The sequence below is a fragment of the Clinocottus analis genome, unplaced genomic scaffold (genome assembly GCF_023055335.1).
Source record: "Clinocottus analis isolate CAN_PGR_092001 unplaced genomic scaffold, fCliAna1.0.p SCAF_5, whole genome shotgun sequence".
NCBI classification, from domain to species: Eukaryota; Metazoa; Chordata; class Actinopteri; order Perciformes; family Cottidae; genus Clinocottus; species Clinocottus analis.
This window is the reverse complement of record NW_027176207.1, coordinates 15,541,649-15,569,630: the sequence shown is the minus strand read 5'-3', so window position 1 is coordinate 15,569,630 and position 27,982 is coordinate 15,541,649. Positions and strand designations below refer to the sequence as shown.

Sequence of the window (27,982 nt, the reverse complement as noted above, 5' to 3'; positions counted from 1 at the left end):
GCACACACACACACACACACACACACACACACACACACACACACACACACACACACACACACACACACACACACACACACACACAAGAGAGAAAGAGAGAGAGAGAGAGAGAGAGAGAGATGGAGAGAGAGAGAGAAGGCGGTCGCACAATGATATAATTTTTAAATGATACTCAAAAGGTCACTGGTATACTGTCCATTGAGATGATAGTATTTGTGCACTTCTCCCTCCAGTTTCTCTTTTTTTCTCTCTCGCCATCGCTTCTCCTCAACCTCCTTAAGTAAATAGGCACAATACGCGTTATAATCTCCATCAAACAGACACATATACAAATTGCTCTCGAGACCGGAGTGTGTCTTGTAAAGTGTCTTGTTCAGTTCATGCTAATGCCCCCCCCCCCCCCCCCTCCCTCGTCCTTCCTGTTCACTCTCTTAAAAACTCTTCAGGTTTTTTTTTTTAACTGAGCGATTCTGAGGCGGGCGCAACCGCACTAGAGGGAAAGTCAAGTCGTGCTGGACTGGCGCGATATCCTCGCACGGTTCGCAACTAAAAGAAGACCTGACCCGCATTTAATCATGCATTTAAATGATGGAATATGCTGATTTTAAAAGTTGACCAAGGATTTCTAGTTGTGGGGTGCTTGCGAGGCATGGCTTTCCTTTTAACTTGCTTATTTCTGTCTTGGTGAGTATGACAACTCTTTTCTCTGCATGTTCTCCGACTTTTACGCACGGGAACCAAAGACCGTGGATTCATGTGCGTTGGATAAACTCTGTATTTTCAGCTGTTGAATCATCTGTTGGAATGAGATTTCAGTCGTGCATATCTACTTTAGTTACAGTGTGAGCAGTGTTTGGGGAAATAAGCCCGGCGACAACATCTATTTGGATAACATCACGCGCATATTGGATAGATTACTGGACGGCTATGACAACAGGCTGCGACCTGGATTTGGAGGTATGCTAATGACACTGACATATTTTTACGATATTGTCTCATATATTATTGGATCAGAGTGTCTTTTCTCAGGAGAGAAAGTTTTACTCCAGTAGATGTGTGTGTGTGTGTGTGTGTGTGTGTGTGGCTCATTTTCATTCAGCATCCACGCTGTAACGGTTCAATATTGGTTTATTTTAATTTACATATACGCCAACATTACAGCTAACAACTGGATACTCAATTTAAAATCACCTCAAATCAATTGCATATTTTTATTATTTCCAGTGAACATTTTTTTTTATTATTATAGATGATGCATTAAATATAGCTTTTATTTTTCACTGCTTTGTACGTTGAAATACATGTCAAATGTCTGTACCAAAGTTCAACTACTTATCGTCCCGCTGTAGGTCCAGTTACAGAGGTCAAAACTGACATCTTTGTCACCAGCTTTGGACCTGTTTCAGACGTTGAGATGGTACGTAACCCATGCTGACCTCTGACACACCGATAGAGGATGCACATGCTAATTCACTGGCAGCCGTACACATGTGTTTCATCACTCGTCAACAAAGTCAGTGCAAATATGTAAATACAAATGAGAATATGTACAGTTTTCCACGCAACTCTGTGCATATAGCATCTCGTCACGGCTCCCCCAGCCTTCATTATTCCTGCATTTGGGCAGGACGTCATTAGTGCAGCTTAGGGTTTTAATCTGGTTGACAATCCCCCTGTCAGGGATGGAGAGAGAGAGAGAGAGAGAGATGTGGCTGATGTTGGGACGGGATAGGTTTGCTCTGTGCTCCATGGGATAGGCTGAGCTGTAGGTCTGTAGTACTCTACCCTCGGGATTTAGCTTTCACTGCATCTAAAGCCCACTTGAACTGCCATGTGATAGGCTAGTTGCAGCTCTATAGGGATGCATGCAAAAGGCTCTTCGGGGCAGCATGGCCACCCATGTGATCTAAGAGCATACTCCACTGTGCGGTGACTGAAAATAGACTAAACTGTATTCCTGTTCAATGATTGCATCATTAATCAATCAACTATATGATGGAAACATACATGTTTCCATGTCTTGGTATCTGTTTAAGTTGTATTGAAATGATTTAATATGTATGACGAAGAAAAAACATCTTTTCAGACGATGACTGTATGCAAGTCCTACATAAAACTCTCACACAAACTCCCTTAAAATGAACAAAACATATTTTAATAAGCCCATATTTTGTGTTAGTACTAGTCACGATCGTAAAATAGTCCAAAAATGAAAATAAATAAATATATATTCAAACAAAGGATGTTGCCATCCAGCAGGTCCCAAACAAAAACATGGCTCACAAAACCCATCTGGCTTTCTCTCCGGGGGTAGTGGAGATAGTAGTGGGAGAAGCAGAAGCAGCACCGGCAGTAAGATTGGTCGTAGTAGCTGTGGTAGTAAATAAATCCTTAACCCGCACTCCAACCTCCATCCAGGAATACACCATGGACGTCTTCTTCCGTCAGACATGGATCGACGAGCGGCTGAAATTCGAGGGCCCCATCGAGATCCTGCGGCTCAACAACCTGATGGTCAGCAAGATCTGGACGCCGGACACGTTTTTCCGGAATGGCAAGAGGTCGATCTCTCACAACATGACCACCCCCAACAAGCTGTTCCGCATCATGCAGAACGGAACTATCCTCTACACCATGAGGTAACAGTGCTGGACGGTGAGCTCCAGACCCAGCCAAGACCGGAATAGAGCACAAGCCTGGAAAGCAAATCAAACAAACAAGCATCCAAGAATATGCACAGACATGAAAAGAAACGAGGAGTGCCATTCCAAAAAAAAAAACAACAAGATATGTGCCATCTGATATTGAAAACCGGCATGGAAAGCAATTTAAACAAACATGACTCCAGCTTTGCTCCAATAGCATAAATAACTCATCAATATCTCTTTAAATTACAGATGGCACCAAAACAGGTTTTTGAAAAATAATTAGATTATTTGAGTGGATCAACTTTCCTTTAAACACTGACTGACTTGGTTCAAGATCCTTATTTAATCCACATTGTTAACGTGTGTTGTTATTTGCCTTTGCAGGAGGTGCACTTAATTTATTCTCTCCTCTATACTTATGTTTTCTCTTAGTCAGCCATTATACTGCGTGGCACCACAATGACTGGTTTCAGTAATTGCTGAGCAGGCAACAGGGTATCAAATATATATCAAACACTCTTTTCAACTCTTCTCCATCCTGACAGATTAACTATAAATGCAGAGTGTCCCATGCGTCTGATGAACTTCCCGATGGACGGCCACGCCTGCCCGCTCAAGTTTGGGAGTTGTGAGTTTGTTTTTGTTAAGCCTCACTGGTCTGACAGATGGTGTCACTCTCAAATGATCACTCTGTCACCGAGTAACTGACCGTCTGAACGCGTAGAGTCAAGGATTTGTGTTTGAAATGTCTCAGACAGTAGGGTACCTTTGGGGAACTGTACAAATAAAACTATTCCAGCATTCCTTATTCGATAAAACTGAGTGTTTCGAAGACCAGGCCTGCAAAAATGTAACTCTAAAAGTTATCTTCTCATTTTGCATCAGCAGTACCATCAGCCATTTACCCCTCTATCCTTAAATTATGTTTTGGGATAATGTTTTTAGTTGATTGCTCAGTCTTTGCATTTGCAAGTTTTTCCCGGTTACTTGTTTGCATGCTGATTCCTTTATTACATTTTATTATACATCTATTTTAGTTAATGCTATTTGATTTCTTGAACGTAGACCATCCGATCCTCTTTGAAAGCCAGAAATATTTGCCCCTTTATAAAAGAAAAAGACATCTTTAGAAGGTGGCCGTTAGTTTTCTCACAGTTGTCATTCATCCTGCCCAGATGCTTACCCCATGAGCGAGATCGTGTACACTTGGAAGAAAGGTCCTCTGTCCTCCGTGGAGGTGCCACAGGAGTCGTCTAGTTTGCTGCAGTACGACCTCATCGGTCAGACAGTGTCAAGCGAGAGGCTAAAGTCCAACACAGGTGAGGAGACGTTCTCAGAAATCTGCTCTGAGTTGTGCTGCGCAATCTGCAGTCTGTGTTTATATTTATGAACAACCCCTCAGGTCACCATTTCACAGCTCTGTGATTTTTTTTAATGTGATGTGTGATTTGTTCTTTACGAGATTTCTCCGGGATGAGATAGTTTATTGTATATTACAAGATAGATCATTGCAACTGTGTATTTAAAAAGATACAATCATGTTAAGTAAATCATTTAAACTATTACATATGTCTATGAATTACTGATTTCCCACCAATAGAAATACAATTGTCCTTGCTGTTTACTCTCTCAGGTGAATATGTCATCATGACGGTTCATTTCCACCTGCAAAGGAAGATGGGCTTCTTCCTGATCCAGACATATATTCCCTGTATTATGACCGTCATCCTGGCCCAAGTCTCTTTCTGGATTAATAAAGAATCAGTTCCAGCGAGGACGGTGTTTGGTAAGATTTATTTACATGTTTTTTCAAATGCTGCCGAAATTCCAGTTGAAGTTTCAAGCCTGTTTTAAAAGGAGAAGGGGAATTAATGCCATCTTGAATGGAAATGGAAGAAGTGTGTGTCCTTAAGTATGTGTCCTTTTTCTGACTTTGTGTCCTTCCTGCACGTCGTTTTCCTGCAGCGATGAAACTTTTTTTTTCATTTTAGCAGCCAAGATTACAATCAAATAACAGATTTCTTTTTTCTATATAGCAATCTCAGTTGTTATTTTACAAAATAGGAGTATAACGTTTGAGAAAATGTAAATCAGCTCAGTAGAACAGACATTTCTAAAGCTGTGCCAGTGACGGATCATTAATATGCAATTCATTGGGCTCTGAAGAGTCAAACGAGATCTGTACTATGTTTTAAGAGTTTATATCAAGTTTTTGTTTTCACTCAGTTTTCACCTCTGAAAAAAAAAAGCCAACTTTATTTTCTTCGAGTATCCAAAACTCAAATAAAAATGTACAAACTCGCCGCCCACTGCTCGACCCCAGTGTGAGCTTTAAGCAAGCACACCGACTTATTTACTGCAATCTGATTGGTTGAAACTGCACGGAGCGCTCCTTAAAATGCATCCGTCCGCAGGAGAGAACAAAGACCGACACAGTCATCAGAGTATGTTTCCACCTTTCTTCATTATCTCCATTCCTCGGTCTCTGTGGTGGAGTTGAATTAATTGGCAATAAATGTCCTTTTTGAAATTGGTCATGCAAGGGCAGTCAGAGTGAGGATGTTTACTTGGCCCTCTTCCGAGCACTCACAGGTTCCGCTTGGTCGCATTACATTACGCTACGGTTGCCACCGAGCTCTAGCCTCGGGAGCAGAGAGGGTGAGAGACACTGAAGAGAGACGGAGAAAATGAGACTGAGGGGAATGAGAGACGAAAAGACGGAGACCAAGCCAGAGGAAAAACATGGGGCGAGTGTGTGAAATTCCCCTCCTGTAATTCTTCTCCCCCTTACGTTCATTTTCAACAAGCTGAGCGCAGTAACGTTGCTGGCCCTTGTAGATCATGGCTCGGTAGTCTGTGCTTGTCTCGGGAAGCGAGCCGACGCTTCAACAAGCCTGCGCTCTTCTTCGGAGAGTAGATCTCAATCATTAGCGTCCGCGTGAAAGTTGAGGACCCCGTGAGGAAGAGGCACATCTCTCGTCTTCATTTCACCCAGTATTCAGTATCGGAGGGAAAGGAACAACTATTCATTCTCTGGATTTGCTGTTGGTAAAACATGAGCTTTGGGTGAACCAATTGTGAGCACTGAGTATTTTAGAAGGGGTTGTATTGCAAAAGTCAAACACCACGTATTGGATATTCTTTCATAACAAGGCCAAACTCTATCTTCAAACTCTGATAAAGTATGTTTCTTGAATTTTGGGCACCTTCCTTAGGAAGTCTAAAAGTACTCCGTTTCCCTGGTAAAAAAAAACAAACACAGCAATCAAATTGCAACAAAAATGAAGCCATTATCTGATTAAGTTGAATGAATTCTCTCGATGGTGCATGTGTGATGGGACGTTGGAAACGAGGGAAAAGAGAAGACACATTATCGTATGGATGTGAGCCACCCTGGCAGCACATTAAGTCATCGTATGTTGTGCTTTGGATTGTCAACAACCTCTCTAAAAGCTGAAAGTCCCTTGAGCACAAGTCTCACAGACTTAATTGAGTGTGGCCTAATTTGTACCTTGCATTTTTTCCATGTAAAAGCACATAAACGCCCCAAGCATTTCATTTCTATCCTGTCTTTATACTTCATCCCCCTCCCTCCTACACTCTTTCTTCCTTTCTCTTTCCCTTGCCTTTCCCTCCTACCCTGACAGGCTTTTCTTTCCATGTCCGTCCTCCCCTTCGCAATCATTTAACTTGTGCTTGAGCTTGAGACAGTCGGCGATGACTGGCTTTCGGAGGAGTTTGTGCTTTGAGAGCTGTTAGCTTTGACTCGAGTGTTGAGTCGAACATGCTTTAGATACATTATGGGGTGCATTAACTCCCCCATAAGTTCCTACGCTGCCAATGAAATGTACACGACTATAATGCACATTTGCTAAAAGCACGGTTAGTATCCAATGGCCCCGTCTCCCTGCTTGCTTTGAAAGCAAATTAGAAATGTACTTTGTTAATGGGCCATTAAAAAGAGTTGTTCAATGTCAGCATCTTTATCTGACTTAATAGGGTTAAGATCTGGGAAAGACAGAGGAAAATCCCTTTCTCGTGATCAAGAGCCATTTTTCCACAGGCAATATTGCACTTCATATTTGTGTTGTTGTTGTTGTGTTTTGATAGTTTGACACTTCAAAAGTGCCTCTAAAATGCACCTCCATGGACCTTTTGTGCTCATTTCAAACCGTCATGTATCTTAAGGGAATTCATGAATGGCCCGCAGGCTCAGATCCATACATTGTTTTTCTTAGTTGTGAGGATGTGCTCAAAAGAATCTTTGCACTTTGAGCAATGGCCAGACGTTGTGAGGAACTGTTGGCAGTCTTTGAAAAGAGCACTCTTAATTCAGTTTAAAAACAGTGTTGCTTGTCACTCAGTTGTTCACAATAGTTTTTTGCGTTTCCACACTTCTGTGTTTCAGTCTGTTTGTCTCTATCTGAACCTCAGTTTCTATTGTGAGGTACTTATGAGCGGATAAACAAATATTAGCAAACGCTTTGTGTCTCGTGTCTGGGTCATCTTCCTGGATGGCTTTCTCCAGAATGTTTACAGATTTTAGGTTTAATATTGGCGCGCCAGTGTCGGGGCACGGGTTAGTCTGCTTACGGACGGATTAGCTCCCGCTGAAGTGACTTTTTGGCAAAGCTCGCGGGGCAGAACTGCCACATGGCCTGACATTCTAGTTGTATGGCATCAAACAGAGTTGCTGCCATGTGTCAAAGTTAATCCCTGGGAAAATGAGTGAAAATGAAATGACTCGCTACAATAAACTTTTAATTGTTTTATTAAATTTCATTTCATTGCATTCCTCGTTAGGCTTTTAACAGCTTGGGCATTACCCATGTTGTGCTAATTTATGTGTTTTCATATATTATTTCCATAGAATATTGTTAAACAATATTTTTTTTAATTTTGGCTTCCAGTCAAAAGCATACATTGTGATTATTAAACTGCCTTCAGTTTCAATTAGATTTGTTGTAGTTTGCATACATGTCTAATAAGGATCCGTCTCAAGTTTAACACTATTGGACAAATGTGAATCAACATAACGCTTTTGTTTTTATGTACTTAAGTTGTGCACATCATGCCATTTAGACATCAATAGACATACAAGCTAAACACTAATTAGCGTCTACACATAGAAATTATATTTAAATCTCATGCACCTGTGAATCTTGTCCTTAACCGAGTCCTCAGAAAAGCACTTTATTTTAGTGTTGATAGCTGTCAGACCCGTATGTCAGCGCTTCATGTCGAGACCTCACTCGGTAGTAGCTTTGAATCCCTCTGAAGCATCTCGGTCTCATAAATACTGAAACCACGAGGGATTCAACTGCTATCATCTCGGCAATGCTGATGTGATCACAGACGTTATTTGCCAGATGTTATATCTTACTAAGAGAATCAAAATGTCTTTTTCCAAAGCGATGCTGCAGTTTACTGTCACTTAAATGATACAAAAAAACCCTCCATGAGCAGACCAGATATGATCTATTGATTTTTATAAAAAGACACATGTCAGGCTGAATGGTAGCTGCTTGCCTTTAAGTTGATTTAAGTTGTTTATACCATTACATTTATTTGCATGTGCGTGTGTAAATGTTTATGTGTCTGTTCGAATCAAGCTGATTGCAATGGTCTCTCCTAATCAAGCGTCGATATTGTTATGCATTGACAAACTAAAATGATGGTTCTGGCACACACATATTCATCATTGTTCTTTGACTTTCTTTTTTTTTCTGGAACATTACTATTCCTAACACAGAGTCCAGTTCATGGCAAATTGCCCCTGTTGGTCCATGTATTAATAGAAATAGGATTTTGGCATATTTTGAAAACTTGGAGAAAGAAAAGCTTTTTCCATGTCCTTTTTTTTTTTTTTTAAATCCAAAGCGAAGCTAACAGCCTGCAGGCTCTTGGTCCATATGTATCTAAAATACATGAGTGTGACCCGTCTTATCCTCTGACTCTCTGACAATCATATTTCTGAATATTTCTTTCAGACAAAACAGCTTTCAGCTCACATACTATCACAGTATACTACGCCAGTAATCACAATAATAGACCCGCTTATCACCCCAAGCACCATGTGACGATACGATATAAACGGAGCAGTGCACTCACAACCTCTGTCTCCTCCCTGCATCCAGGTATCACCACCGTCTTGACCATGACGACACTCAGTATCAGCGCCCGCCACTCCCTCCCCAAAGTTTCTTACGCCACGGCCATGGATTGGTTCATCGCCGTTTGCTTCGCTTTCGTTTTCTCTGCCCTGATTGAGTTTGCCGCCGTCAACTACTTCTCCACCCTGCAGGCCAACAGGGAGCTGAGGAAAGCAGTAGCCATGAAGGCGGCGGCTCAGGAGGCGGCGGCCGCAGCTGCCTCACCGGCTGCGGCCGCGGGGAACGACGGGGACGTTTCCTCGGTAAGCATGCCCCGCTGTTTCACACTTGTTATGCTTACATGCGTTCACAAAGCAGCTCCGGCTCCAGTTCAAACCTGTGTAAACTCACTAAACCGTCAACTCAACGAAAGGGAACCAGGTTTTCAGAGTATGTCGTTGTCAAAATGGATATGTCACGTATAGCCATGGTCCATGCAGGTTGTTCGTCAGGTTAGGTTGGATGTGGAATGGAAAAATGCTACGAGTACCAGTGCTTTTTTTGCTCTCTAGTTTCAAGTCGGCAATTTAGTTGTTGTGTTTCCATTCAATTCTCAAAGAAATTTGAAGAAACTTTTTGAAGTGTCGCCCGAAAGAAATGTGAAATAGGCAAATGTACTTCAACTGGTTTGAAGCCAATAAACTAGACTGCAGTGTTTTGTCAGATCGCCTTGACCGATCCACCAGAGAGATGGAGAGAGATTCTTCAGGAATGTGTTTCAATTGGGCAAGTTTTTATTGTTCTTTTACGTCGGCTGATATTGGCTACGTTTCATACACTATAAATATATTTCTGGTGATATGAGTTGAATGTCAGCTCACATTTGGCCGAGATGATTCCATATTCCATTTCGCGCAGGTTTTTATCGCATTGTGTCATTTACATAATGCTATTCTAATGATTCTTAAATAAAATACTTTAATGGATATACTGTGTTAAACTAATTAAGATCATTATTCCATGTGTCACTTCCCGTCTCGTCTTATTAATGTGGTTTACATGCAGAGGTAGGATTACTTACTGGAGTTTCTGTGATAAATGATGATCAGTGCTGATGCTGCACTCACAGAAAAGGGAAAGGGCTTCACTTGGCCTCATTACATGCCTCTACATCTCTTCATCAAACCACTCCACTGGCTCCACCACAATTCTGTCTTTTTGCTCCCAAATCTAAACTGAGCTGCTAAATAACATAACTTTCCGCAGGGCATTTAACTACATTTGCCAAAAGTTTGTCATTGAAATGTCTGGACTGTTGTTTTTTTTTTGGTCGTGATAGTTGACGGTCAACACTTCCACATACACATCAGTGATGTAGCAATGCTCTTATATTAAGAGTCATTGAAGCACCTGCAGAAGGGGACAGTTTTAGCATCACAACAAAATGAGTCGATCCTAGCAAATGACCAGAAAACATCTTTTCCTCTGTGATGTGGATCGGTCACATCGAGCTGATGCAAACCTTTACTGTATTTCACGACATTTTTGGAACTTGTTGGACTAGCAAAAAGCAGATTCCACCAACAATATGCTCATGACTTATTCTTCTGGTTGGACTGACTCATAACTCTGGGAAGTTGGGGCGTGATTTTGTGCAGTCATGATTGTCATTCAGGTGCAGACGGTGAACCTAAATGAAGGAGAATGATGTTAGTACAGCCTGCAGTACTGTAGTTGGATAGTATTTTGATTTATACATGTAATCCTTATGTCACTATCGTCTCTCTATATGTCTGGTTTCCAGCGTCCCTTTTCATCTTCCTGCTTCTCAGTTGTTGTCTCTTGCTAAACATGCCTCTATTTCTCCTCCTGCCTGTCTTACTGTGTTTGTCTCTTCTTCTGTATGAATCCATTCTCAGATCTTTGCCTTTCATATCACAATGCCAATGCTTTGCTCTTTTTTTCAACTCTCTCCAATTAGCTTTATTAGCACAACACGTCAACACAGCTGGGTGACAAAGGCATATGAAATGAAAAGTGGATCGAGAAAAAGAAAGCAATTATGAATATTATACCAACCGGTGAACAGATATTAACAGTGAACATTCAAGCAAATGATCAAACACTGTGAATCCCTGATAACTCAAGTGTGACTGTTACATACATTAATGCCACATGCTCCATATATACTGTCTGGCCTCGTTGCAGCAGTTACCAACTGGCGCAACCACAAATGAATGATTGATGCCATTTATTTGTATCATTAAGCAGTGTTTTGAACCCTGAACTCGCTTTAACAGAACTATGATATTTATCTGTTGTGTTTTTATCTTTTGGACTGTTTCCATGTGTGCCAGCGGTCCTCTGGTGGCTTTCATCATTTCATATAGCAACCTCTCGCAATCTCCGGTTCATTGTTGTTAACTCTCCGTTTTTGTTCAGATTTTGCTTCCCTGCAGATTTGTATCATTTTATTTCAGTCATTCCACCAGTTGAACATCTTTGTTGAGAAATTGCTGCTGCGTGGTTCATTATGTTTTCTCCATTGTTATCTGCATACCTCCACATAGCGCCGATTATTCAAGAGAGGAGTGTGGAATTGTGTTTGACTGATTTAGACAATTTGTATTATTTTTATATCACACATATAGAATTTCTACTTCCTGACATTCCTGTCCTTTCTTCTTCTTTTTAGATGTCTTTCTTTACCCTCCTATTCACTAATTTTCCTTTTTTGCAGTCACACATGCAGCATGCACAATATAAACAGTGCACACTGTACTGGGCTGTGTACAGCCTCTCTTTCATCATCTGCCTCAGCCCAGACCAAGTCGTACTCTCGCCCGCATCTAATCCATACATTTATCTCTCTCTCCTTTCTTGCCCCTCAAACACACACACACACACACACACACACACACACACACACACACACAAAACTGCACTAACGTGTAACATTATGATTCTCGTTGTGCCTTTTCTCTAACCCCCTGCGGTGCTCTTTATTTGAACCCTCTATCCTTGACTCTCTCTCTCTCTCTCTCTCTCTCTCTCTCTCTCTCTCTCTCTCTCTCTCTCTCTTTCGCGCTCTGCATGCACACATCTCTTGGCCATCCCTCTTTTGCCTTTTCCCCTCTCTTTTGGCCTGAATGTGCTGTCCACATACACACACTGAAACGCCACAATCTCCACTTTATCCACGCTTGTCCTCACAGCCCCACACAAGAACGCACGTCTGCACATAATCTGCGGCACACACTCCAACCCTGATAGAGGCCTTTATATATATATATATATATATATATATATATATATATATATATATATGCACACACGTAATCTATGTACGGGCCCCCACATTCACACAATTCACTCATCACTCTATGTGACGCCTGATCCATCCATCCATCTCCAGCGTATCTATCATCAATCCATCCCTCTCTCCCAGTCCTCTATTCTGCCCTGTAACTGTGTGATAACCACCGAGTGACACGAGGAGACAGCCAGTGGCTCTGTGAACGATGTTGTTGCAGATTATGTAAGAGCCATAGATTAAGGGAATATCCAGCAGATCACTGCAGGCTCACATGAAGGAGGGCAGCCAGTGGAGTGGGGGCTGAGGAAGCTGGCCCAGTCCGTTTTTTTTTGTGGCGCAAGATGGAGAGATGGATGTGAGGGACCAGTGGGGTTTGTTTTTGTGTTGCGTTTGTGAGAGAGAATGAGAGAGAGTTACACTGAGAGAAAGAGAGAGTGGGAGGGATGCATCATGGAAAATGACTGCTTTCAACAAATATGTAGGAGGAAAGACTCTTCATTACACAGAGAAAAGGCACACAAAACACAATGGTGTATCATTGGGGATAGAAATAGCCATCCAAGAGTCACGCTTCCAAACACTACCTGTTATGATTGTCAGGTAAAGCCATCACAGGAGAGAACACCTTTCAGCAACAAGATACGTGTTTTATTTAATGAGTTAGATATACGACTCTGAACACAAAGGTGGAAGTGGGTGTTTATCCGTGTGTGAGTAAAGGGTGCTGCGTGCGTTTTCTTTGGCTTGTGTGAGTAGGCGGTGCAGTATGTGGTGCAAGAAATAAAAAGAAAATAAAAAATCGGTGGGAGGAAATACAGGGAAACAAAGAGAGAGAGAGACAGAAGGGACCTTTATTTATAGACACATCCTGAGTACAACGGGACAGGTTTGATTTTCCAGCATTTGTCCTGCTGTTGAAGTGGCCGGATAATGTGTCATATCATTTAATGATATGACACACTCCACAGGTACCTACAGCTACCTGTGGAGTTTTCTTCTTTGTCCCACATCCTTGAGGCCTGCCACTATAACTGTACCGTGATAAGTGGAATAGGTTGAAACCGAGAGACCCCTTTATGCTAATTAGGCTATCTGTGTCGCATGCACTCCTCATTTGCATTATTGACCTCTGCAATCAGCAGGAAAGGGTATTCGGTCAACCACCTGCTCGTGCACGTTTTCATGTGTCCCAGCTTGTGTCCTTGTAGAGAGCAAGTGGGAATGAAATGTGCTAATGCTAATGAAAAAGTGCTCCACAACATCTAGTGAACAATAGAAAAACTCCTCTGGGTGTCTTTAGTCTTCATACAAGTTTAGGAATTTGATATTTATATGTTTGTCGGAATTATTAGTTACACAACATACATTCATACTTGCTACATTCACAGTGTTGTTAGCAACCTCATCTAAAATCTCTGCACACACGCTCATTGCTTTGTGACTTGGTAATGCTATGAAAACATAAAGGGTATATCAAAATGTTCTTTTTTTTAAAAATTTGCTCTCCATTTTCATGATTTGGCATGATGCCATAACCAACGTTTAAATCTAACATTCTCACATGCCTGCGGCCTGCCGCAGCGCGCCAGCAGACCACCATTCCACTGAAACTCATTTTGAATCTTTTACTTTCTAAAACTAAAGAATGCAAGTAGAGTATCATAGCTGATGTATTCAGAATACATCCTGCTTACTTACTTCAAATACATTAATACATTTACATACATATCCATCACTTATGTTCATCCATAAGTGTATACACACCCACTCAACACCCACTTGGATGAACCTCCATGCTCTTTCACCCATACCAGTAGCACACAGTAACCTGCTTTCACACACACACACGCACCTACACATGCATAATGAAACACACTTGCATGTAGCTCCCACACACGCATATCAATACCCAGACCCAAACAAACATCCATACATCCCTCCGTCAGTGCCCATCCTCCCGGAGTCAAAGTGATTCTGTTGAAATCCTCAGCAGTGGATAAAGAGACGAGGAGCTGATCCCTCTGGGATTTGACCAGGAAGATACCATACAAGCCTGTTGTCTTCATCAAAAATAGCATATCTGATCATATATATATATATATATATATATATATATATATATATATATATATATATATATATATATATATATATATATATATATATATATATATATATATATATATACATATGTACATACATACATACATACATACATACATACATACATACATACATACATATTCACATATAGCTAGAGTATATATGTGTTGATATATGCAGTTTTTGAGACCAGCGTGTACAGAAATAAAGAACAATAGACCCTCAAGACCAAATTCCTCTAAGGATAAATGCACAAATGGGCAGTTATTCCACAGCAGGAAGCCTGAATCCCACATAAAGGCAGAAATTGTAATTGGGGGATGAGCAAGCTTTGCATCAGGATGACCAGCTGTTGGATCGCCAGGCCCTGACCCACAACCCCCCTTTCACAGCCCCTCCCCGCTGTTTAGTTGCGAGGGTTTTACAAATCCCAATGTATTGTTTTTATCCCTTCTTCCTCCCATCGACCTCTCACAGTGCCCGATTCCATGTTAAGTCCTGCTGGTGTCAACGGTGAAATGCCGATACATTTTGTGTACTCTAAATTGCAGTTCCTTAAGGAAACCTGCTCACATTCATGAAGATAATTAAATATGCTTTTCTTTTTCCTTCTCTATCTTTGTCCCTTTGTACTTGTGAACTAGAAGTACTACAGGACATAATGATATTGTGTTTTAAGGGTAGCATAGATCATTATTATGTGTTTTGGTTCCCCGAGATGCTTTTAGTATAATATGTAGTCAAGGCGAGCGCCATACCTCACCATCTATCCATAGACATTCAGGTTTTTTCTTCATTTAATGTTCCCATGGTTACATGGTTATACTCATGACATCAGACCTTCATACAGAATTGCAACGAGGAAGACTGAATTGAATTCAATCAGCAGAGGGAATAAGCATGAACATCTCAAAATGGCTGCCTTAAACCAAGTGATATAATATTACTCCTACAACCTAATTGAATCAGTAAATATACACACAAGTTTTGGGATATTACTAACTCGTAAGTTCTGTTACATTTTAAGATTGGCCAACCTGCATTTTTGGAAGAGTCGCCCAGAGCCGGCCGATTGTAATAGCTTGACAGTTTCTCAACCTGTAGAGCAGCTTGTAATCCTGTAGCCTCACAAATCCAGCCAAAATCTCACGAGTAAAATGCTTGCTGCAAAACTATAGTCTGGAAAAAGATCATGCACAGAAAATAGAATAAGCTTGCCAGTTTAAAGCTGGGCAGTGAACTATATATTACGTTTATTTTCTCCACACTGTGATGCACATTACTCTTTTAATAAATGGTTTACTTCAGGATCAAACACCTGTTTTGTTAAATAGTTCAGGGAAACTGCATGAGCACATGTGGTACTGAATTAGCATAACAATAACATTCATGATTGTTGTGTCTTTTTTTCCAATTGATTTGGACCTTGAGGTGCTTTTATGAGTCGAACCTTCCTCTCCATGGATGACAAAAGGACAGGTCCTCCTCTGGTATGCATGGTAAACATATGGGTTTAGTGAATGTTGAGCTTCAGGTGGTTGTTTCTGCACGATGAAGCTCTCTATACGTCCTCTGTACTTCTCTGTAAAAGTAATTTGTAAGACTTTGTGTTTTTCGCCGTTAATTATTCACTGGAATCATACGTGTCTATAGTGATAGCTTCCATTAAGCCAAAAAAATACACTTCATACCTTGTATTAAAGATATAATATGTACTATTGTCGATTGCTTTTGGCAAACACGTCTTCGGCTCAACTTGGGAGCGAGTGAGCACGAGAGAAAGAGAGAGAGTGTAGCAGTGGTTGAGGGAGCTAGAAAGTGGATGGGAAGAGGTCTGTGAGCCTGAGTACACTATAAACAGTCCTGCAATGATAAGGTTATATGACGATATGATTATCCGGTTTTCTTTATTGAGAAAGAAATGTGTAAATGTTTCATAATGTACATCTCCGTAATAGGTTAATGGAGCTATGTTAGGTCGTTTGATACTATAGATCAAAAACGTGTACTATAACTGTACAATGGCACTTCATGTTGGTACAGTAACTTATAGTTTTCTTTGATTTCTAAAAAGAAATGTCTTGCTCTCTTTTCGTGTCTCTCTCACTCTCTCCGACACGACAGGCAACACTGTGTTCCTTGACCCCATTTCCAAGATGTATTCTCCTTTATCGCTCTATACACGTACTGTAGCTGATTTACAACTATTGGAGCATGTGCTGACGTCACACTAGTTTACTGGAAGCTGATGAGGCACAGCAACAAGCATGTGTCAATATACTGCAAATATCTTTTATTTAAGATGTTTGGTTTGCGTCCCATAACTGTATGAATCTTCATGGACCGGCTTGATTGAAATGACATCAAAAGGAAAATACAATATTATTGATTCCCTTTGTTGGGCTTAATTACTTGTGGTACTCATTCGCATCCCAGACAGTTTTTGCAGACACACATTTCCCACATTTCAACTAACAGCTGTGTAATTATGGCAATAACATCAGGATACATTTTTATTAAACAAAATATATATTTTCTGTGTAATCTGTGTAATACAAATCCACTATAACAAGTTGTCCCTTTAAACACACAGTTTGTACGAAAGTATTAATATTTTAGCTCCTAACATATGATGATTTTATGACTCTGGAAACAGCACAGCACCCATTTCATTATTAATACCCTCGTATTACGTAATGCACTATTCTCTTTAATGTCAGTTTCCTCAAACCAATTATATACATTTGAATGTTCCCTCTCCAAGATGGATGCCAGCAGTGTGCTGAAGAAGAGGATGAACTCTGCCCAACTGTTTGACCGCCCTGCCAAAACATTCCCTAATCCACCCGTCAATGCCCAAGCCTTCCTGCAGCAGGGTTCAGCTGTGCCATCCAACAACGTTCTGACAGGCACCAGCATCATCGACAAATACTCCCGCATCCTCTTTCCACTGTCGTTTGGCGCCTTCAACCTGGTCTACTGGATCGTCTATCTCACTAAGGACACGATGGAGATGTCCAGGTGAGAAGACGACATGTTTGTGTGTGTTAATTGTGTTGGTTATAAGTTAACCCATTAGCTCTACATATGTGTGAACACGTTGTATTGGATTTATTTAAACAATCATCAAAACAAACTGCAAAAAAAGTCTGGCCTGTTGTAACTTATTAGATTGCGCATGTGAAAAAGATGTCAGCAGCAGATGTTCTTGAGCTGTTTGAGTTCGTCAACGTTCTTGGATCGTGCCATTTGTCATTGTCTCGTCATTTAACATGAGAGATGGATACATATGCAGTAAGTTAATCATATCAGTGTATATATATGATGTTGCAGTTTGTACCTTTGATCAAAAAAGGCCACAACGCACGCTGTGTATTAGATTGCACATTGTGTGTGTGCGTGTGCGTGTGTGTGGGCGCGTGTGTGATGAGGAATAGCATGGCAATGTAAAGTATGCATCTGTCAGTGTATGCATTTTTTGTTGTTGGTTTTCTTCTGTATGTTTGCCTGAGAGTTGATGTATTTTCCAGCAGCCACACAAAGCCTTTACACTTCCAGCTCTAATTATTTACCATATGGCTTTTCCAAATGGGTCAGCAGAGTGGAAGAGTTGTTCACAGGCTTGATACATTATGTTACAGCTGCAATACAAGACCACCAGGCAACACTGCCATGCCGCGTATGTGTCATTCAATGCTTTCCATGTGTCTAGGACTGTATTGCCAATAGGCTGCAGTACTCAGAGGCTGTAGGTGTCTGTGCTGTGTCTTAATGATTGCAAGCAAAGTGTTTTTGTCTTCAAGCGGCCATCTGCCTGACATAGATTAGTGATTATAAAGCGCTATCACACTCTAACCCTTCTGGCTGGTTTCCTATCTACTGCTCCTGAACCATTTTGAAGTATACTATCTGTCCTATCTGGTACTGTTTTAATCCAAACACCCTACAATTCAAAGAATGATACTTGAAAATGAACACGATAGCTACTGCCATTGCCGGCGTTGAATTCAACAAGCTCATAGGCACATTAATGTCAGTTTCACAGGTGGTGCCTTTAAATGCATGTGATAAGCTGTGACATATATATGATTCACCGTCGTAACACATGGCAGTCTTTGTGGCCTTGTTATTGGCAGAGCAATATGTCTGTCGACAGATAAAATCACTCTGTGGTATTTTTGATGACACCCAGAAATGTATGTTGCTCTCGTACACTACCTCTACGGATCCCGTTCGTGCAGAAGGTTATGCCGATTGAAAGAGAAAGCTCTATTTATGCACGTGCGTACGCCAGTTTGTAAGTTTAATTTGCCAAATGCCACCAGCAGACGCACGTGCCTGGTTGTGCATTTATGTGCATGCTATCGATAGGCTTCGCCACTCCTAACTCGGGGGGCTTTTCAGCTGTGTAGGTGCAGCCCATTTCATTCCCTGCATTGCTCTTTCTCTGAAAAGGGAACAGCTCTGAGGCCTGAACTGAGACGAGTCAAATGACATGACAGTGTTGGCAGGCACTGGGATGGTACTGTGTGACTAACCCTCTTAGTGACACTGTCTCAACGGTTTCTATTAATTGATAGGGACTTTCAACGAGAAAGCAGACCTCGACGAACTTGTATGAAAGCAGAAGTGCGGTGGCCTTCAGGCGGTGGGAATCAACAGCAATTAGAAATAAAGAAATAACATACACCATTCTAATTTGCATCTTTGTTTAGCTTTGTGCAAAACACATGGATGTATGTATACATTCAAGTGTACTGTATAACTGAACAAGTGCAGTGAGTGGGGGGGAGTGATGACAGGGAAGAGGAGGTGACACCATGCCTCAAGGCTGATAACTGTAAATCCCAGTGGTGTTTGAACCTGTAGCTGACCAGCCAGTGTGAAAGAAGACGTACGACCACAGTTTGTCACTGTGATTGATTTTGGTGACTTCACTCCCACCATGAAAATCAAGATGTCAAACATGGACAAAAGCTGCCACTCACGCATGGTTGCTGCAGATAGTGTGGTAGAATTTACAGATGAGTTTACTTTAACTTTAGACTTTAAGTCTCGCTGTCACCAGGACATTTTGCGTCTACGCATATGCACCACAAAATGATCTAATTCATCTGATCTCTAATTAAAGCTTCCCCTGAATGATCTGTATGGATAATGAAGCAGTGATCTGCATGTTGAGGGAGTTGCGTCAACCTGTGATGATGAGAAAAAAAAACGCTTCAGGTGCATTATCAAAACCCTCTGGACTGGAGTATGACTTGATTTGCATATAGCCCGTTAAAATAAAACCTGGCTTAATGAAGATGAATTTAAGAGAGTCAGATATGTTAAAAAAAAATACAATACCACACACGTGATTGTGAGTCTGTTCAGAGTTTTGTAGAGAGCATCTCTGGTGAAAATGAAAGTGTTCCTGCTCAGGGATCTGGGCCACAGCTGAATCATACAATGCTTCACACTTCCATAATTAACACTTTACAGTTTATAGCAATTTCTATGGAGCAACGCCCACACTTGCAACCCTTTGATTCTCCGTTAGATCCACCTTAATCCTCGTATCCATTACATGTAACCGGGCAGTCCTTTTCACTCCAGATAGATAAATATACAGCTCCATTGGCAGCAACTGAAAGCAGAGAACGGTACATGCAGCATACCTCTTTATCTCTTTGTAGCTTTGCTTTTAATATAGAAGGCCCTCCTGCAAAGATGTGCTGGACCAGAAGAAAATACTCTGTGTTTGTGCAAGTGTGTGACATGTGTGCAGGTGGATTTGTGTGTGTGTGTGTGTGTCTGTCTACTTCCGTGAGGATACAGGCGGACAAGTGTATAAATGTGCCATGGCAGCAGTGCCTACCGACTGGAGGCTATTTTAATGAATAGCACCATTCAGGGCGAGACATGAAGGAAACAAATTTGATGAAAACACTTCCTTCTATGAAGAGTCCCAGCTGGTTGGCTGACTGGTTGAAGACTGGCTGGCTGGCTGACTGGTGTGTGTGTCTGTGTGTGTGTGTGTGTGTGTGTGTGTGTGTGTGTGTGTGTGTCAAAGTGGGTACAGCCGGCGATAAGCCTTGCCCCTCTTTATTGCCCATCAGAGTGCCGGGCTTGAAAAACAACTTCCCCATTGTTGGTCATAAATCAAAACTACTAAATGCTGTTTCCAACTCAATCCCGATTTTCGACTGCGGGGCAGTAGCCATAACTTTGGTGTAATGATCATTCAATTACAGGCCACTCAGACAGGGAGCGAAGAAGACCAATACAAACAGCGTTCCCCTATCTATCATATTTCTCGAGGGAATTGCTACAGCCGCTTTTGTCACCTAGTTTGAGTGTTTGCATGAGTGCATTTCTCACACATCTCCGTGTGTTTACATGGACATCTGTGTGCCCAGTCAAGCGTAGAAATGTGAACATTTACAAATCCTTATAAGATGAATTATCACACAAGAAAACTGATCTCTGCCCCTACTTTCCCTTCACACAGACAGGCTCTCTCTCTCGTCTACCATCCCTAACATTGAATTGCTCTCTCTATTTCTCACTTTATCTCAGTGTCACTCTTTCAGACACACACTCCCCCTCTCTCTGATACCCCATCCCTGCCACTGTACTCCCCAATTCCCTCTCCCTCTCCAATGAGGAAGTTCCCCTTTGATCGGACAGGATGAGCAAAGATGTTGTCCCTCTACTTCATCCACTCAGCATTAATCATCCATTCATTTCAGTGCAAAGCAGATTCTTGTCTCCATAGGACTTTGCTGATATGCCTCGTCTATCTGTCTACTTTACGGACTGTATAGATGCATATTGGCCATCCGATTACTTTGGCAAATCCAAATTAATGCAGCAGGGCAGCCTCGTCAAAAGAGAAACGGTCCCATCAACAAAAGGTCAAAAGTTCAGTTACTGCAAGAACCATTATGATTCTGTCAGCGGTTATTTGCCTGAACCAGACTCAGGCCAGGTTGGCTTCTGGATCAGGGTTCTGCTGGCTCCAGTGAGTGCTCAACTGGAACCTGCAGCTGCTTAGCAGGGAAACTGAGGTCCCTGACCATAGAGGCCAAGTTTGCTTCACTCCCTGTGTTCCCTTGATTGCAGCTGATCAAGCTGAAGCTGAAGCTCACGCCCTGTCATCAGAAAGGCTCAGGAGCTGCCCGTAGTGGAGTGTGGTGTCGCCCGGTAGTGCGGCTGAAAAAGCAAAGTCATCTGCCAAGTGCAATATAGCACTGGAGCTGGACACGACTCCGTGGCCACTTTGAATAGATGTTGTCGGCTGCCACCTGGAAGTGCTAATGATGTGGGATGCCATGGAGCTCCCTATTGACGTCCATCTAGATGTGTTCCCAACGCGTGAGTAGCTTCTGCAGACGCGACAGAGGTGGCGGCAGCGGCTGCCACGTCTCTCTGACAATGCAGGCTGTGCCGACTTTACCAACTCCCGGCCACCGCACTAAACTCCTTCCTTCACAATGCTGAGGTAACCTTTGCCAGTAGGGGCTGGGAGAAGGAGGGGCTGGAGGGTGTAACGCCCAAGAAGCCACATATTCAGAACACCATTTCACCACTCAGTTAAATCATCAGGACACATCGCAAGTGTATCACTGAGTTGCAGGTTATTAGCGTGTTCAGCTAGCTGTTTTCTGTTCATCCTCCAGTGCCCCAAACTTACAGAGGCTGGCCAGGCACCCCAGGTCGGCTACATAATGGTGGACTGACTCACAATCCGCAGCAGTATAATGATCTGTGAGGTAGTGGAATGTGAAGACCACAATATGAGACATGCAGCGTGTCTGAAAAAAGGTCAGAGAGTCCAAAGAAATCAGCTGTCCCTCACTTGGTTGTGGCTGAGTATGGCTCTCATCTGGCTGTTGCATTTGTCTGTTAATTCGATGGCTGCTCTGAATGTTTCAATCGATTCATGTCAAATGGAAAAGCCAATCATGGTTGCCAATGTCCAATAACCTGTGGACAGCAGCTTCAGTTTGCACGTTTACCTTTACTGTGTGCTGCACATAACAAATCATTCATTACAACACTAAATACAGCAGGCTGTCATTACAACAACTATGACCACAAATGGCTTATACACACCTTATAAATCATATACAATATGTACACTATTAGTCATATGGCCGGGTTACCTATCATTTAGCTGAGAGACTCACACCATCCCACAGTTACGTATATAGCTATACAAACACACTGGAGCTGCAAACAGTTTAGAAATAGTGGTTATTTGTTCATTAAATTGTAATAAACATAGTGTTAGTCCCATGTATGGCCTTTAAAGCACATGGACACATCAGCTATTCTATCCCTTATCGTGCCTCCGGCACCTACCTACGAACCAAAACAAAAAGTTGGCCTTTATTGCCAGCAGCCATGTAAGTTCTCGAGCTGAAAATGGCTCTCAGTGCTGTCAAAAGTGTCTCCTGCTTTAGCACATCGGGCGGAGGAGGTGGAGGTGTGAACTACCTGGCAGAGGTTTCTAGACGAGTTTCACAAGGTCTTTGTGAACAACATTGGCAGCCAGGGACTGAATGAATTCAAATTTTAAATTCAGCTCTCGAATGGATGCCAAGCTTCACAGCCAGCCTGATCCAAAGCATGCCGTTACATCATACCGATGTGCGTTGTGCAGGCAGATGTGGACGCATGTGAGATGGAGTAGGTGTGTGTGGAGGTGTATGCATTTATCTGTATATTGCAACATGATCAAATATAAAAATCCATGGTTTGAAGAGAAAACCTTTAGTTACTTGTGACAGCATAGCAGGGTAGCCCTCCTTCTCTCCCTGTCTCTCTTTACCACACACACACACACACACACGCACACGCACACACACACACACACACACACACACACACACACACTCACACAGGGGCAATTATTTCTACTAATTCTACCTTTTTTTCTCTTTCTGTCTTACAGGGATACCGTCTAAGCCAAGTGTTCGTCTTCCTGGAAAAGATACATGGACCCACATTTCATACACCTGTGTACACACACACACACACACACACACACACACACACACACACACACACACAAACACACACAATAAATAGATGACAGACGCTTGCCAAGCACTGTTTTAAGCCGCCTCAGTGCATTGTATTTTTTTTTTAAGTACTCCCCTGGAAAGCGAGTGTTTTGAGAGCAGATGTACCGACTCCTATTGCCAACTTAACCTGGGAGCTCACAGCCTGTGGGCCCCGGGATCTGGAAGCATTTCAAACAGGTACAACATCTCTGTGTCTTTTAGTTCTTTATTTCTTTTTCCCAATATTTAAAGAAAGTTGTATGACACTTTTTCAGTGTCTGTATTCCCTGCCCGAGTAGATGGGGCAAGATGCAATGGCTAAGCTAGCTAGGCTGCAGAACCAGAGGTATAGCCACTACTTTTTTTGTATGTATTTATATCTGTATGCGTGCAACATGCATGCAGTTCCACACATAGTGATTTTGCATGTTTATATGAAATGACTCATTCCCTTCTATAATATTTAGAACACTCTTGAGGGAATTAGCTTACCCATTGTCCTGACTGAATCCAACGTGACTGACTGAATTCCCAGCTCTTCTTTCTACTCTTCATTTTTCAACGCTCGCCATTTGTTGGAACATTAGCTTCGTTTTCCTCCAGTGGAGTATTCAGAGGATGTGAGGCGACATCTTCAAAGGGTTTTTTTATGCTGTGTTTCACTGATACATAGGCCTGGTTGAATATTAACTGTCACATGCATATGTGGATGGAGAAACGTGCACATATTGAACAAAATTGATAGTATAGGTCCTGGATTTCCTTTGAAAAAACTACATTTTGACACATTAGTGCATGATTGAATGACCATCACAGAATGAAAGCTCAATCTGTAAACCATTTGGTATCAGAAACACACAGTAGCTAGGAACAAGTGTTGATTACACATAAATGTCATGCATGACATGCGCGACACTTCAGTGCAACAATGGATGCAAACACTTTAAATGGTAACTTGAACTACTACATATCCTCGCTAGAGTCTCATAGAGTAGCCTGTATCCTGGCAACAAACCCATTGTTCCCCAGAGACGATTTAGTCCTCTATACGCTATAACATTATTATATTTTTTCTTTTATATTGTTTATACTCATTGAAGCGGTTTTAATTGAAGTTAAAGGATGCCTACACTGGTTGCCAATTCTTCTTTTGAGACAACAGCACAGGCTTCTTTTAAAAAAGCGTCAACAAAATAGACACCTAAACCTATCATGATCAATTATATGAAAGGCCAACACATATTCATAAATAGTCCACACGTCTGGATTTGCATATTATTATGCAAAGCTTCAAGTTAAGTAGAGATTGTAATATGTTTAAGCCATGTGGTGTCTAAATATGAGAGACAATATGTGGTCTAAATATAAACTGATGTGTTTGCTTCCTCATGACATCCATCATCTGTGACGATGTTCTCATTAAAGGTGTCTCTTATTAACACAGGGACCTTTAGTAATGGAATCAAATAAAATCCTTCATATGGTGCCAAAAGATTACAGTACAGTTGGAAACTGTACACCTCCTCTGGTTGTTTAGTGGGTGTTATATTTTGATGACAATTCTCACTCAGACGTTATGTTAAAAAAGCTGTACAGTAGGTGGCAGTTACCCAGTTATTCTTATTCGATCTTGATCCTCCCGATGGACCGATCTATAGAATGTATTGAACAAAAAGCATCGTGTCATCCTGGTTTCTATATTATTGTGTTTTGATTTTATTCTGGTTTGAAAGGAGACTCTTCAGTTGTTGTAATTATGTATATTTTCTATGAGCCCTTTGATTTTTGACAGGACCAGAATGGTAGAGCTCAGTTCAACAATACTGATAGCATACATAAATAATGCATGATTGGAAAGCCTCATCAATAACATATAGAACAAATATATGCAACACTATACAAATGTGATATATAAACTCTGGTTGGACCCCCAAGGTTCAAATCCACTGCTTAATACCATATTCTGAAATATTTCATAAACGGGTTGCAAACAAGCAACTCTATAATTCTGCAATACCTCAGACTACATCCAGTGCCAAGGATTTTTAAACTATTGCTTTCTACAATATCCATGAATTACAACTATGATATGACTGAGATAGGGTTATGGGTTAGACTACCAAGACATAAAAAGGCTAACTTGTGACACGACACAAACTCCAGTGTCAATTATGGGGTGCAAAGGATTTCTTCATTCAAAGGACTGTTGTTGCATGTTTTTTTTGTTCTTTCTTTGTACCCCTGAGGACTAAGGAAACAGTGGTGTCAGACTGTATGAACTGTATTTGTATCCTCTCGCTTTCTCGACTTCATTCATCACCTTCCTCCTCCTCTCTGTCTTTGAGGCAGAGGCTGATGAGACAGGGCATTTCAGCCCCCCTATTGCCCTGTATGTCAGGCACTTTTGCGAGAAAACCTGACCGCCAGTGAACTAAGACTGCCCCAGAACTGCTGGCTCAAACCCAATGGAGCCTCAGAACACCAGCGACCTCCCACCTCCAGCAGTGTTTCTGCAGAGTAAACCTCCGTCAAGTAGTCAAGCAGAAGTTAGCTGCAATGGGATGGTGTGTATGGATGTGTGCACGCATGACTGAGTGTGCTTTTTTTTTTCTCCATTTAATTGAGATCATTGGCTTTTATCAGTGACACTATTGATCTGCCCTCTGACCCCCATCCCCTCTTGCCCCCCTCAGCCTAGCTGCTCAGTGCCATCGCACCACCACAAGAAGCGCACTTGCATGACCTCCGACCCTTTATGTGCTTGCTAGGGTTGCTGAATGTAGAAGGTTGTGAACTCCATAGAATATAGACTTATATTGCTATGGTGACTGCGGCCATGAACTGCCCGTTAGTCAGTTTGTTTCGTTCCACAGGCATGGGCTTCATTGATTGTTTCATTTAGCCAGTGTTAATCTCTTTTTTTTTTTACACCTCATAAGTCATTTGCCTAGAAATCGTGGACACAATTTAGAAGACAATGAATGCTCTACGTTATGATTTGTATCTGTATATTTTGTGAATATGATTAAGTATTTATGTAAGTTGCTATTTGTATTCCAACGATATGACTCTGCTTGATGATCAGCTGCACTGCATTAACATTTGTACTGGTTTCAATGACCACCAACTTTTGTATTTCTAGCAGTGTAGTTCATCCACATTGTTTCCTTGTACACATTCCTCTTCATTAGTTTGAACTGTCAATCAGGAAAGTCTGTTTTTACTGGAACGGAAAATAACATTTGCATATCCAGGTCTCTTGTCCCCTGTTAATAGATGAACCCCGACTTACTTTTCCCACATGATTGTATATTTATATGTTCAATAAAGCCAGATTATGTATATAATTAAATACATTCATCTCATCCACTTTGTATAAAGCTGCCGCTGTGCAGTGAGAGATACATCATTTTCAGGCTCTGCTTATTTTGAAAATACAATCTTTGTTGTAAGACTGTGAGGATGCAATCTCTGAAGCCCTATTTAGCTGGACATTTTGATATTATTACCACAAGTTCATGCACATTACATTTGAATCATTGCAGTCTATATAAAGATCACAATGGTTTAATCAAACCAGTTCCATGTTTTACTTTTAATCACACGATATGAATCCAACAATTCTCATTTCACACATGAATGCTACTGTGCACTTAATGTGAGTCTTTTACCGCTCCCGATGATGATAGTGATGCTGTTCTATGAGATGTCATGACACAACTGTAGGGATGTTGTTTTAGTCAGTGACTCACACATCTATATAAATCCGTCTCAAAGCGTTCGACTCTGAATGGGTTATATGCTACAGTTAACTGACACTGTGTGTTGGTTGGCATTCAGTGACACGCAAACACATGGACACAATCTTGTTTATGTGGCTATATATACTCACAAACAGACACACAAGAAGTTCAAGAAGTACATTTCCAAATCATAAAACAAGTCAATCAATGTTTTGTTTGTTTTCGGGGGTTATTTTAATCAAAACCACCTAATGGCACACAAAGTCATGCCTTTAGCCCTCAGGGAAAGTAAGCTTCTATCCCCATCAGGGATGACTCTCCATTCAATCACCAAGAGTGGTGTAACATCCACCCCCTCCCCCCAGTCACACTTTCCTCGCACTCTGCTTTTATTCCTCTGCACTAAGAGCAGCCAGCAGCAGAACTAACCAGAGGCCTGAATAAAAGCTCCTTGTATCACCCGACTTCCTGTTTCGTTGGAATACAAACGCATGTGCTTCCAGACCTGTCCTCGGTCACCGTAGCCAATCACAAAAGGGTAGAGTGCCACCTATTGGTGCACAACCTGAATCCTCTTTCCTCTTCACCACCACCTAGCAGCTCTCCCTCCTCCCACAGGCACACTGGCGCTGAACTCCTACACACTGACTCACCATATGTTTTTCTACACACGCACAGAGAAAATCACAGTTTGACTACATGCACAGTACGCACACAAAGACATGTCGAGATATGTCGGGGTGTGCCTGTGTGAAGATGTTCATGCATGCACTAGTATGAGCAGAACTACAGCACACACATTTATTTAAGATGCAAAAACTTAACAACTCAACAAAAAATAGAAAAAGGTATGCAGCTGAATAATGTAACTATAGCGGTTTTGTTTTATTTATGATTTTACATCCGGGCTCAGCCTGGTAGGGCTCACCCTGGTAGCTTATATGGGTTGAAAGTATCAATTATAAACCACAATACTCCAGTTCCAGATCATCTTGGGACCTTTGTTATTCTGAATCTTTCCCCCTTC

General features: G+C 41.6%; 1 protein-coding gene across 1 annotated transcript; it reads left to right on the top strand.

Moving 5' to 3' along the window:
• Window positions 1–180: 180 nt before the first annotated feature.
• gabra6b (gamma-aminobutyric acid type A receptor subunit alpha6b) lies at window positions 181–27,982 on the top strand. The gene is made up of 10 exons (XM_068599925.1): window positions 181–684; window positions 836–957; window positions 1,350–1,417; window positions 2,419–2,639; window positions 3,194–3,276; window positions 3,824–3,967; window positions 4,282–4,434; window positions 8,786–9,063; window positions 16,924–17,180; window positions 23,101–27,982. The coding sequence occupies exons 1-10, from the start codon at window positions 596–598 to the stop codon at window positions 23,111–23,113; spliced, it is 1,428 nt and encodes a 475-aa protein (XP_068456026.1). The 5' UTR covers window positions 181–595; the 3' UTR covers window positions 23,114–27,982.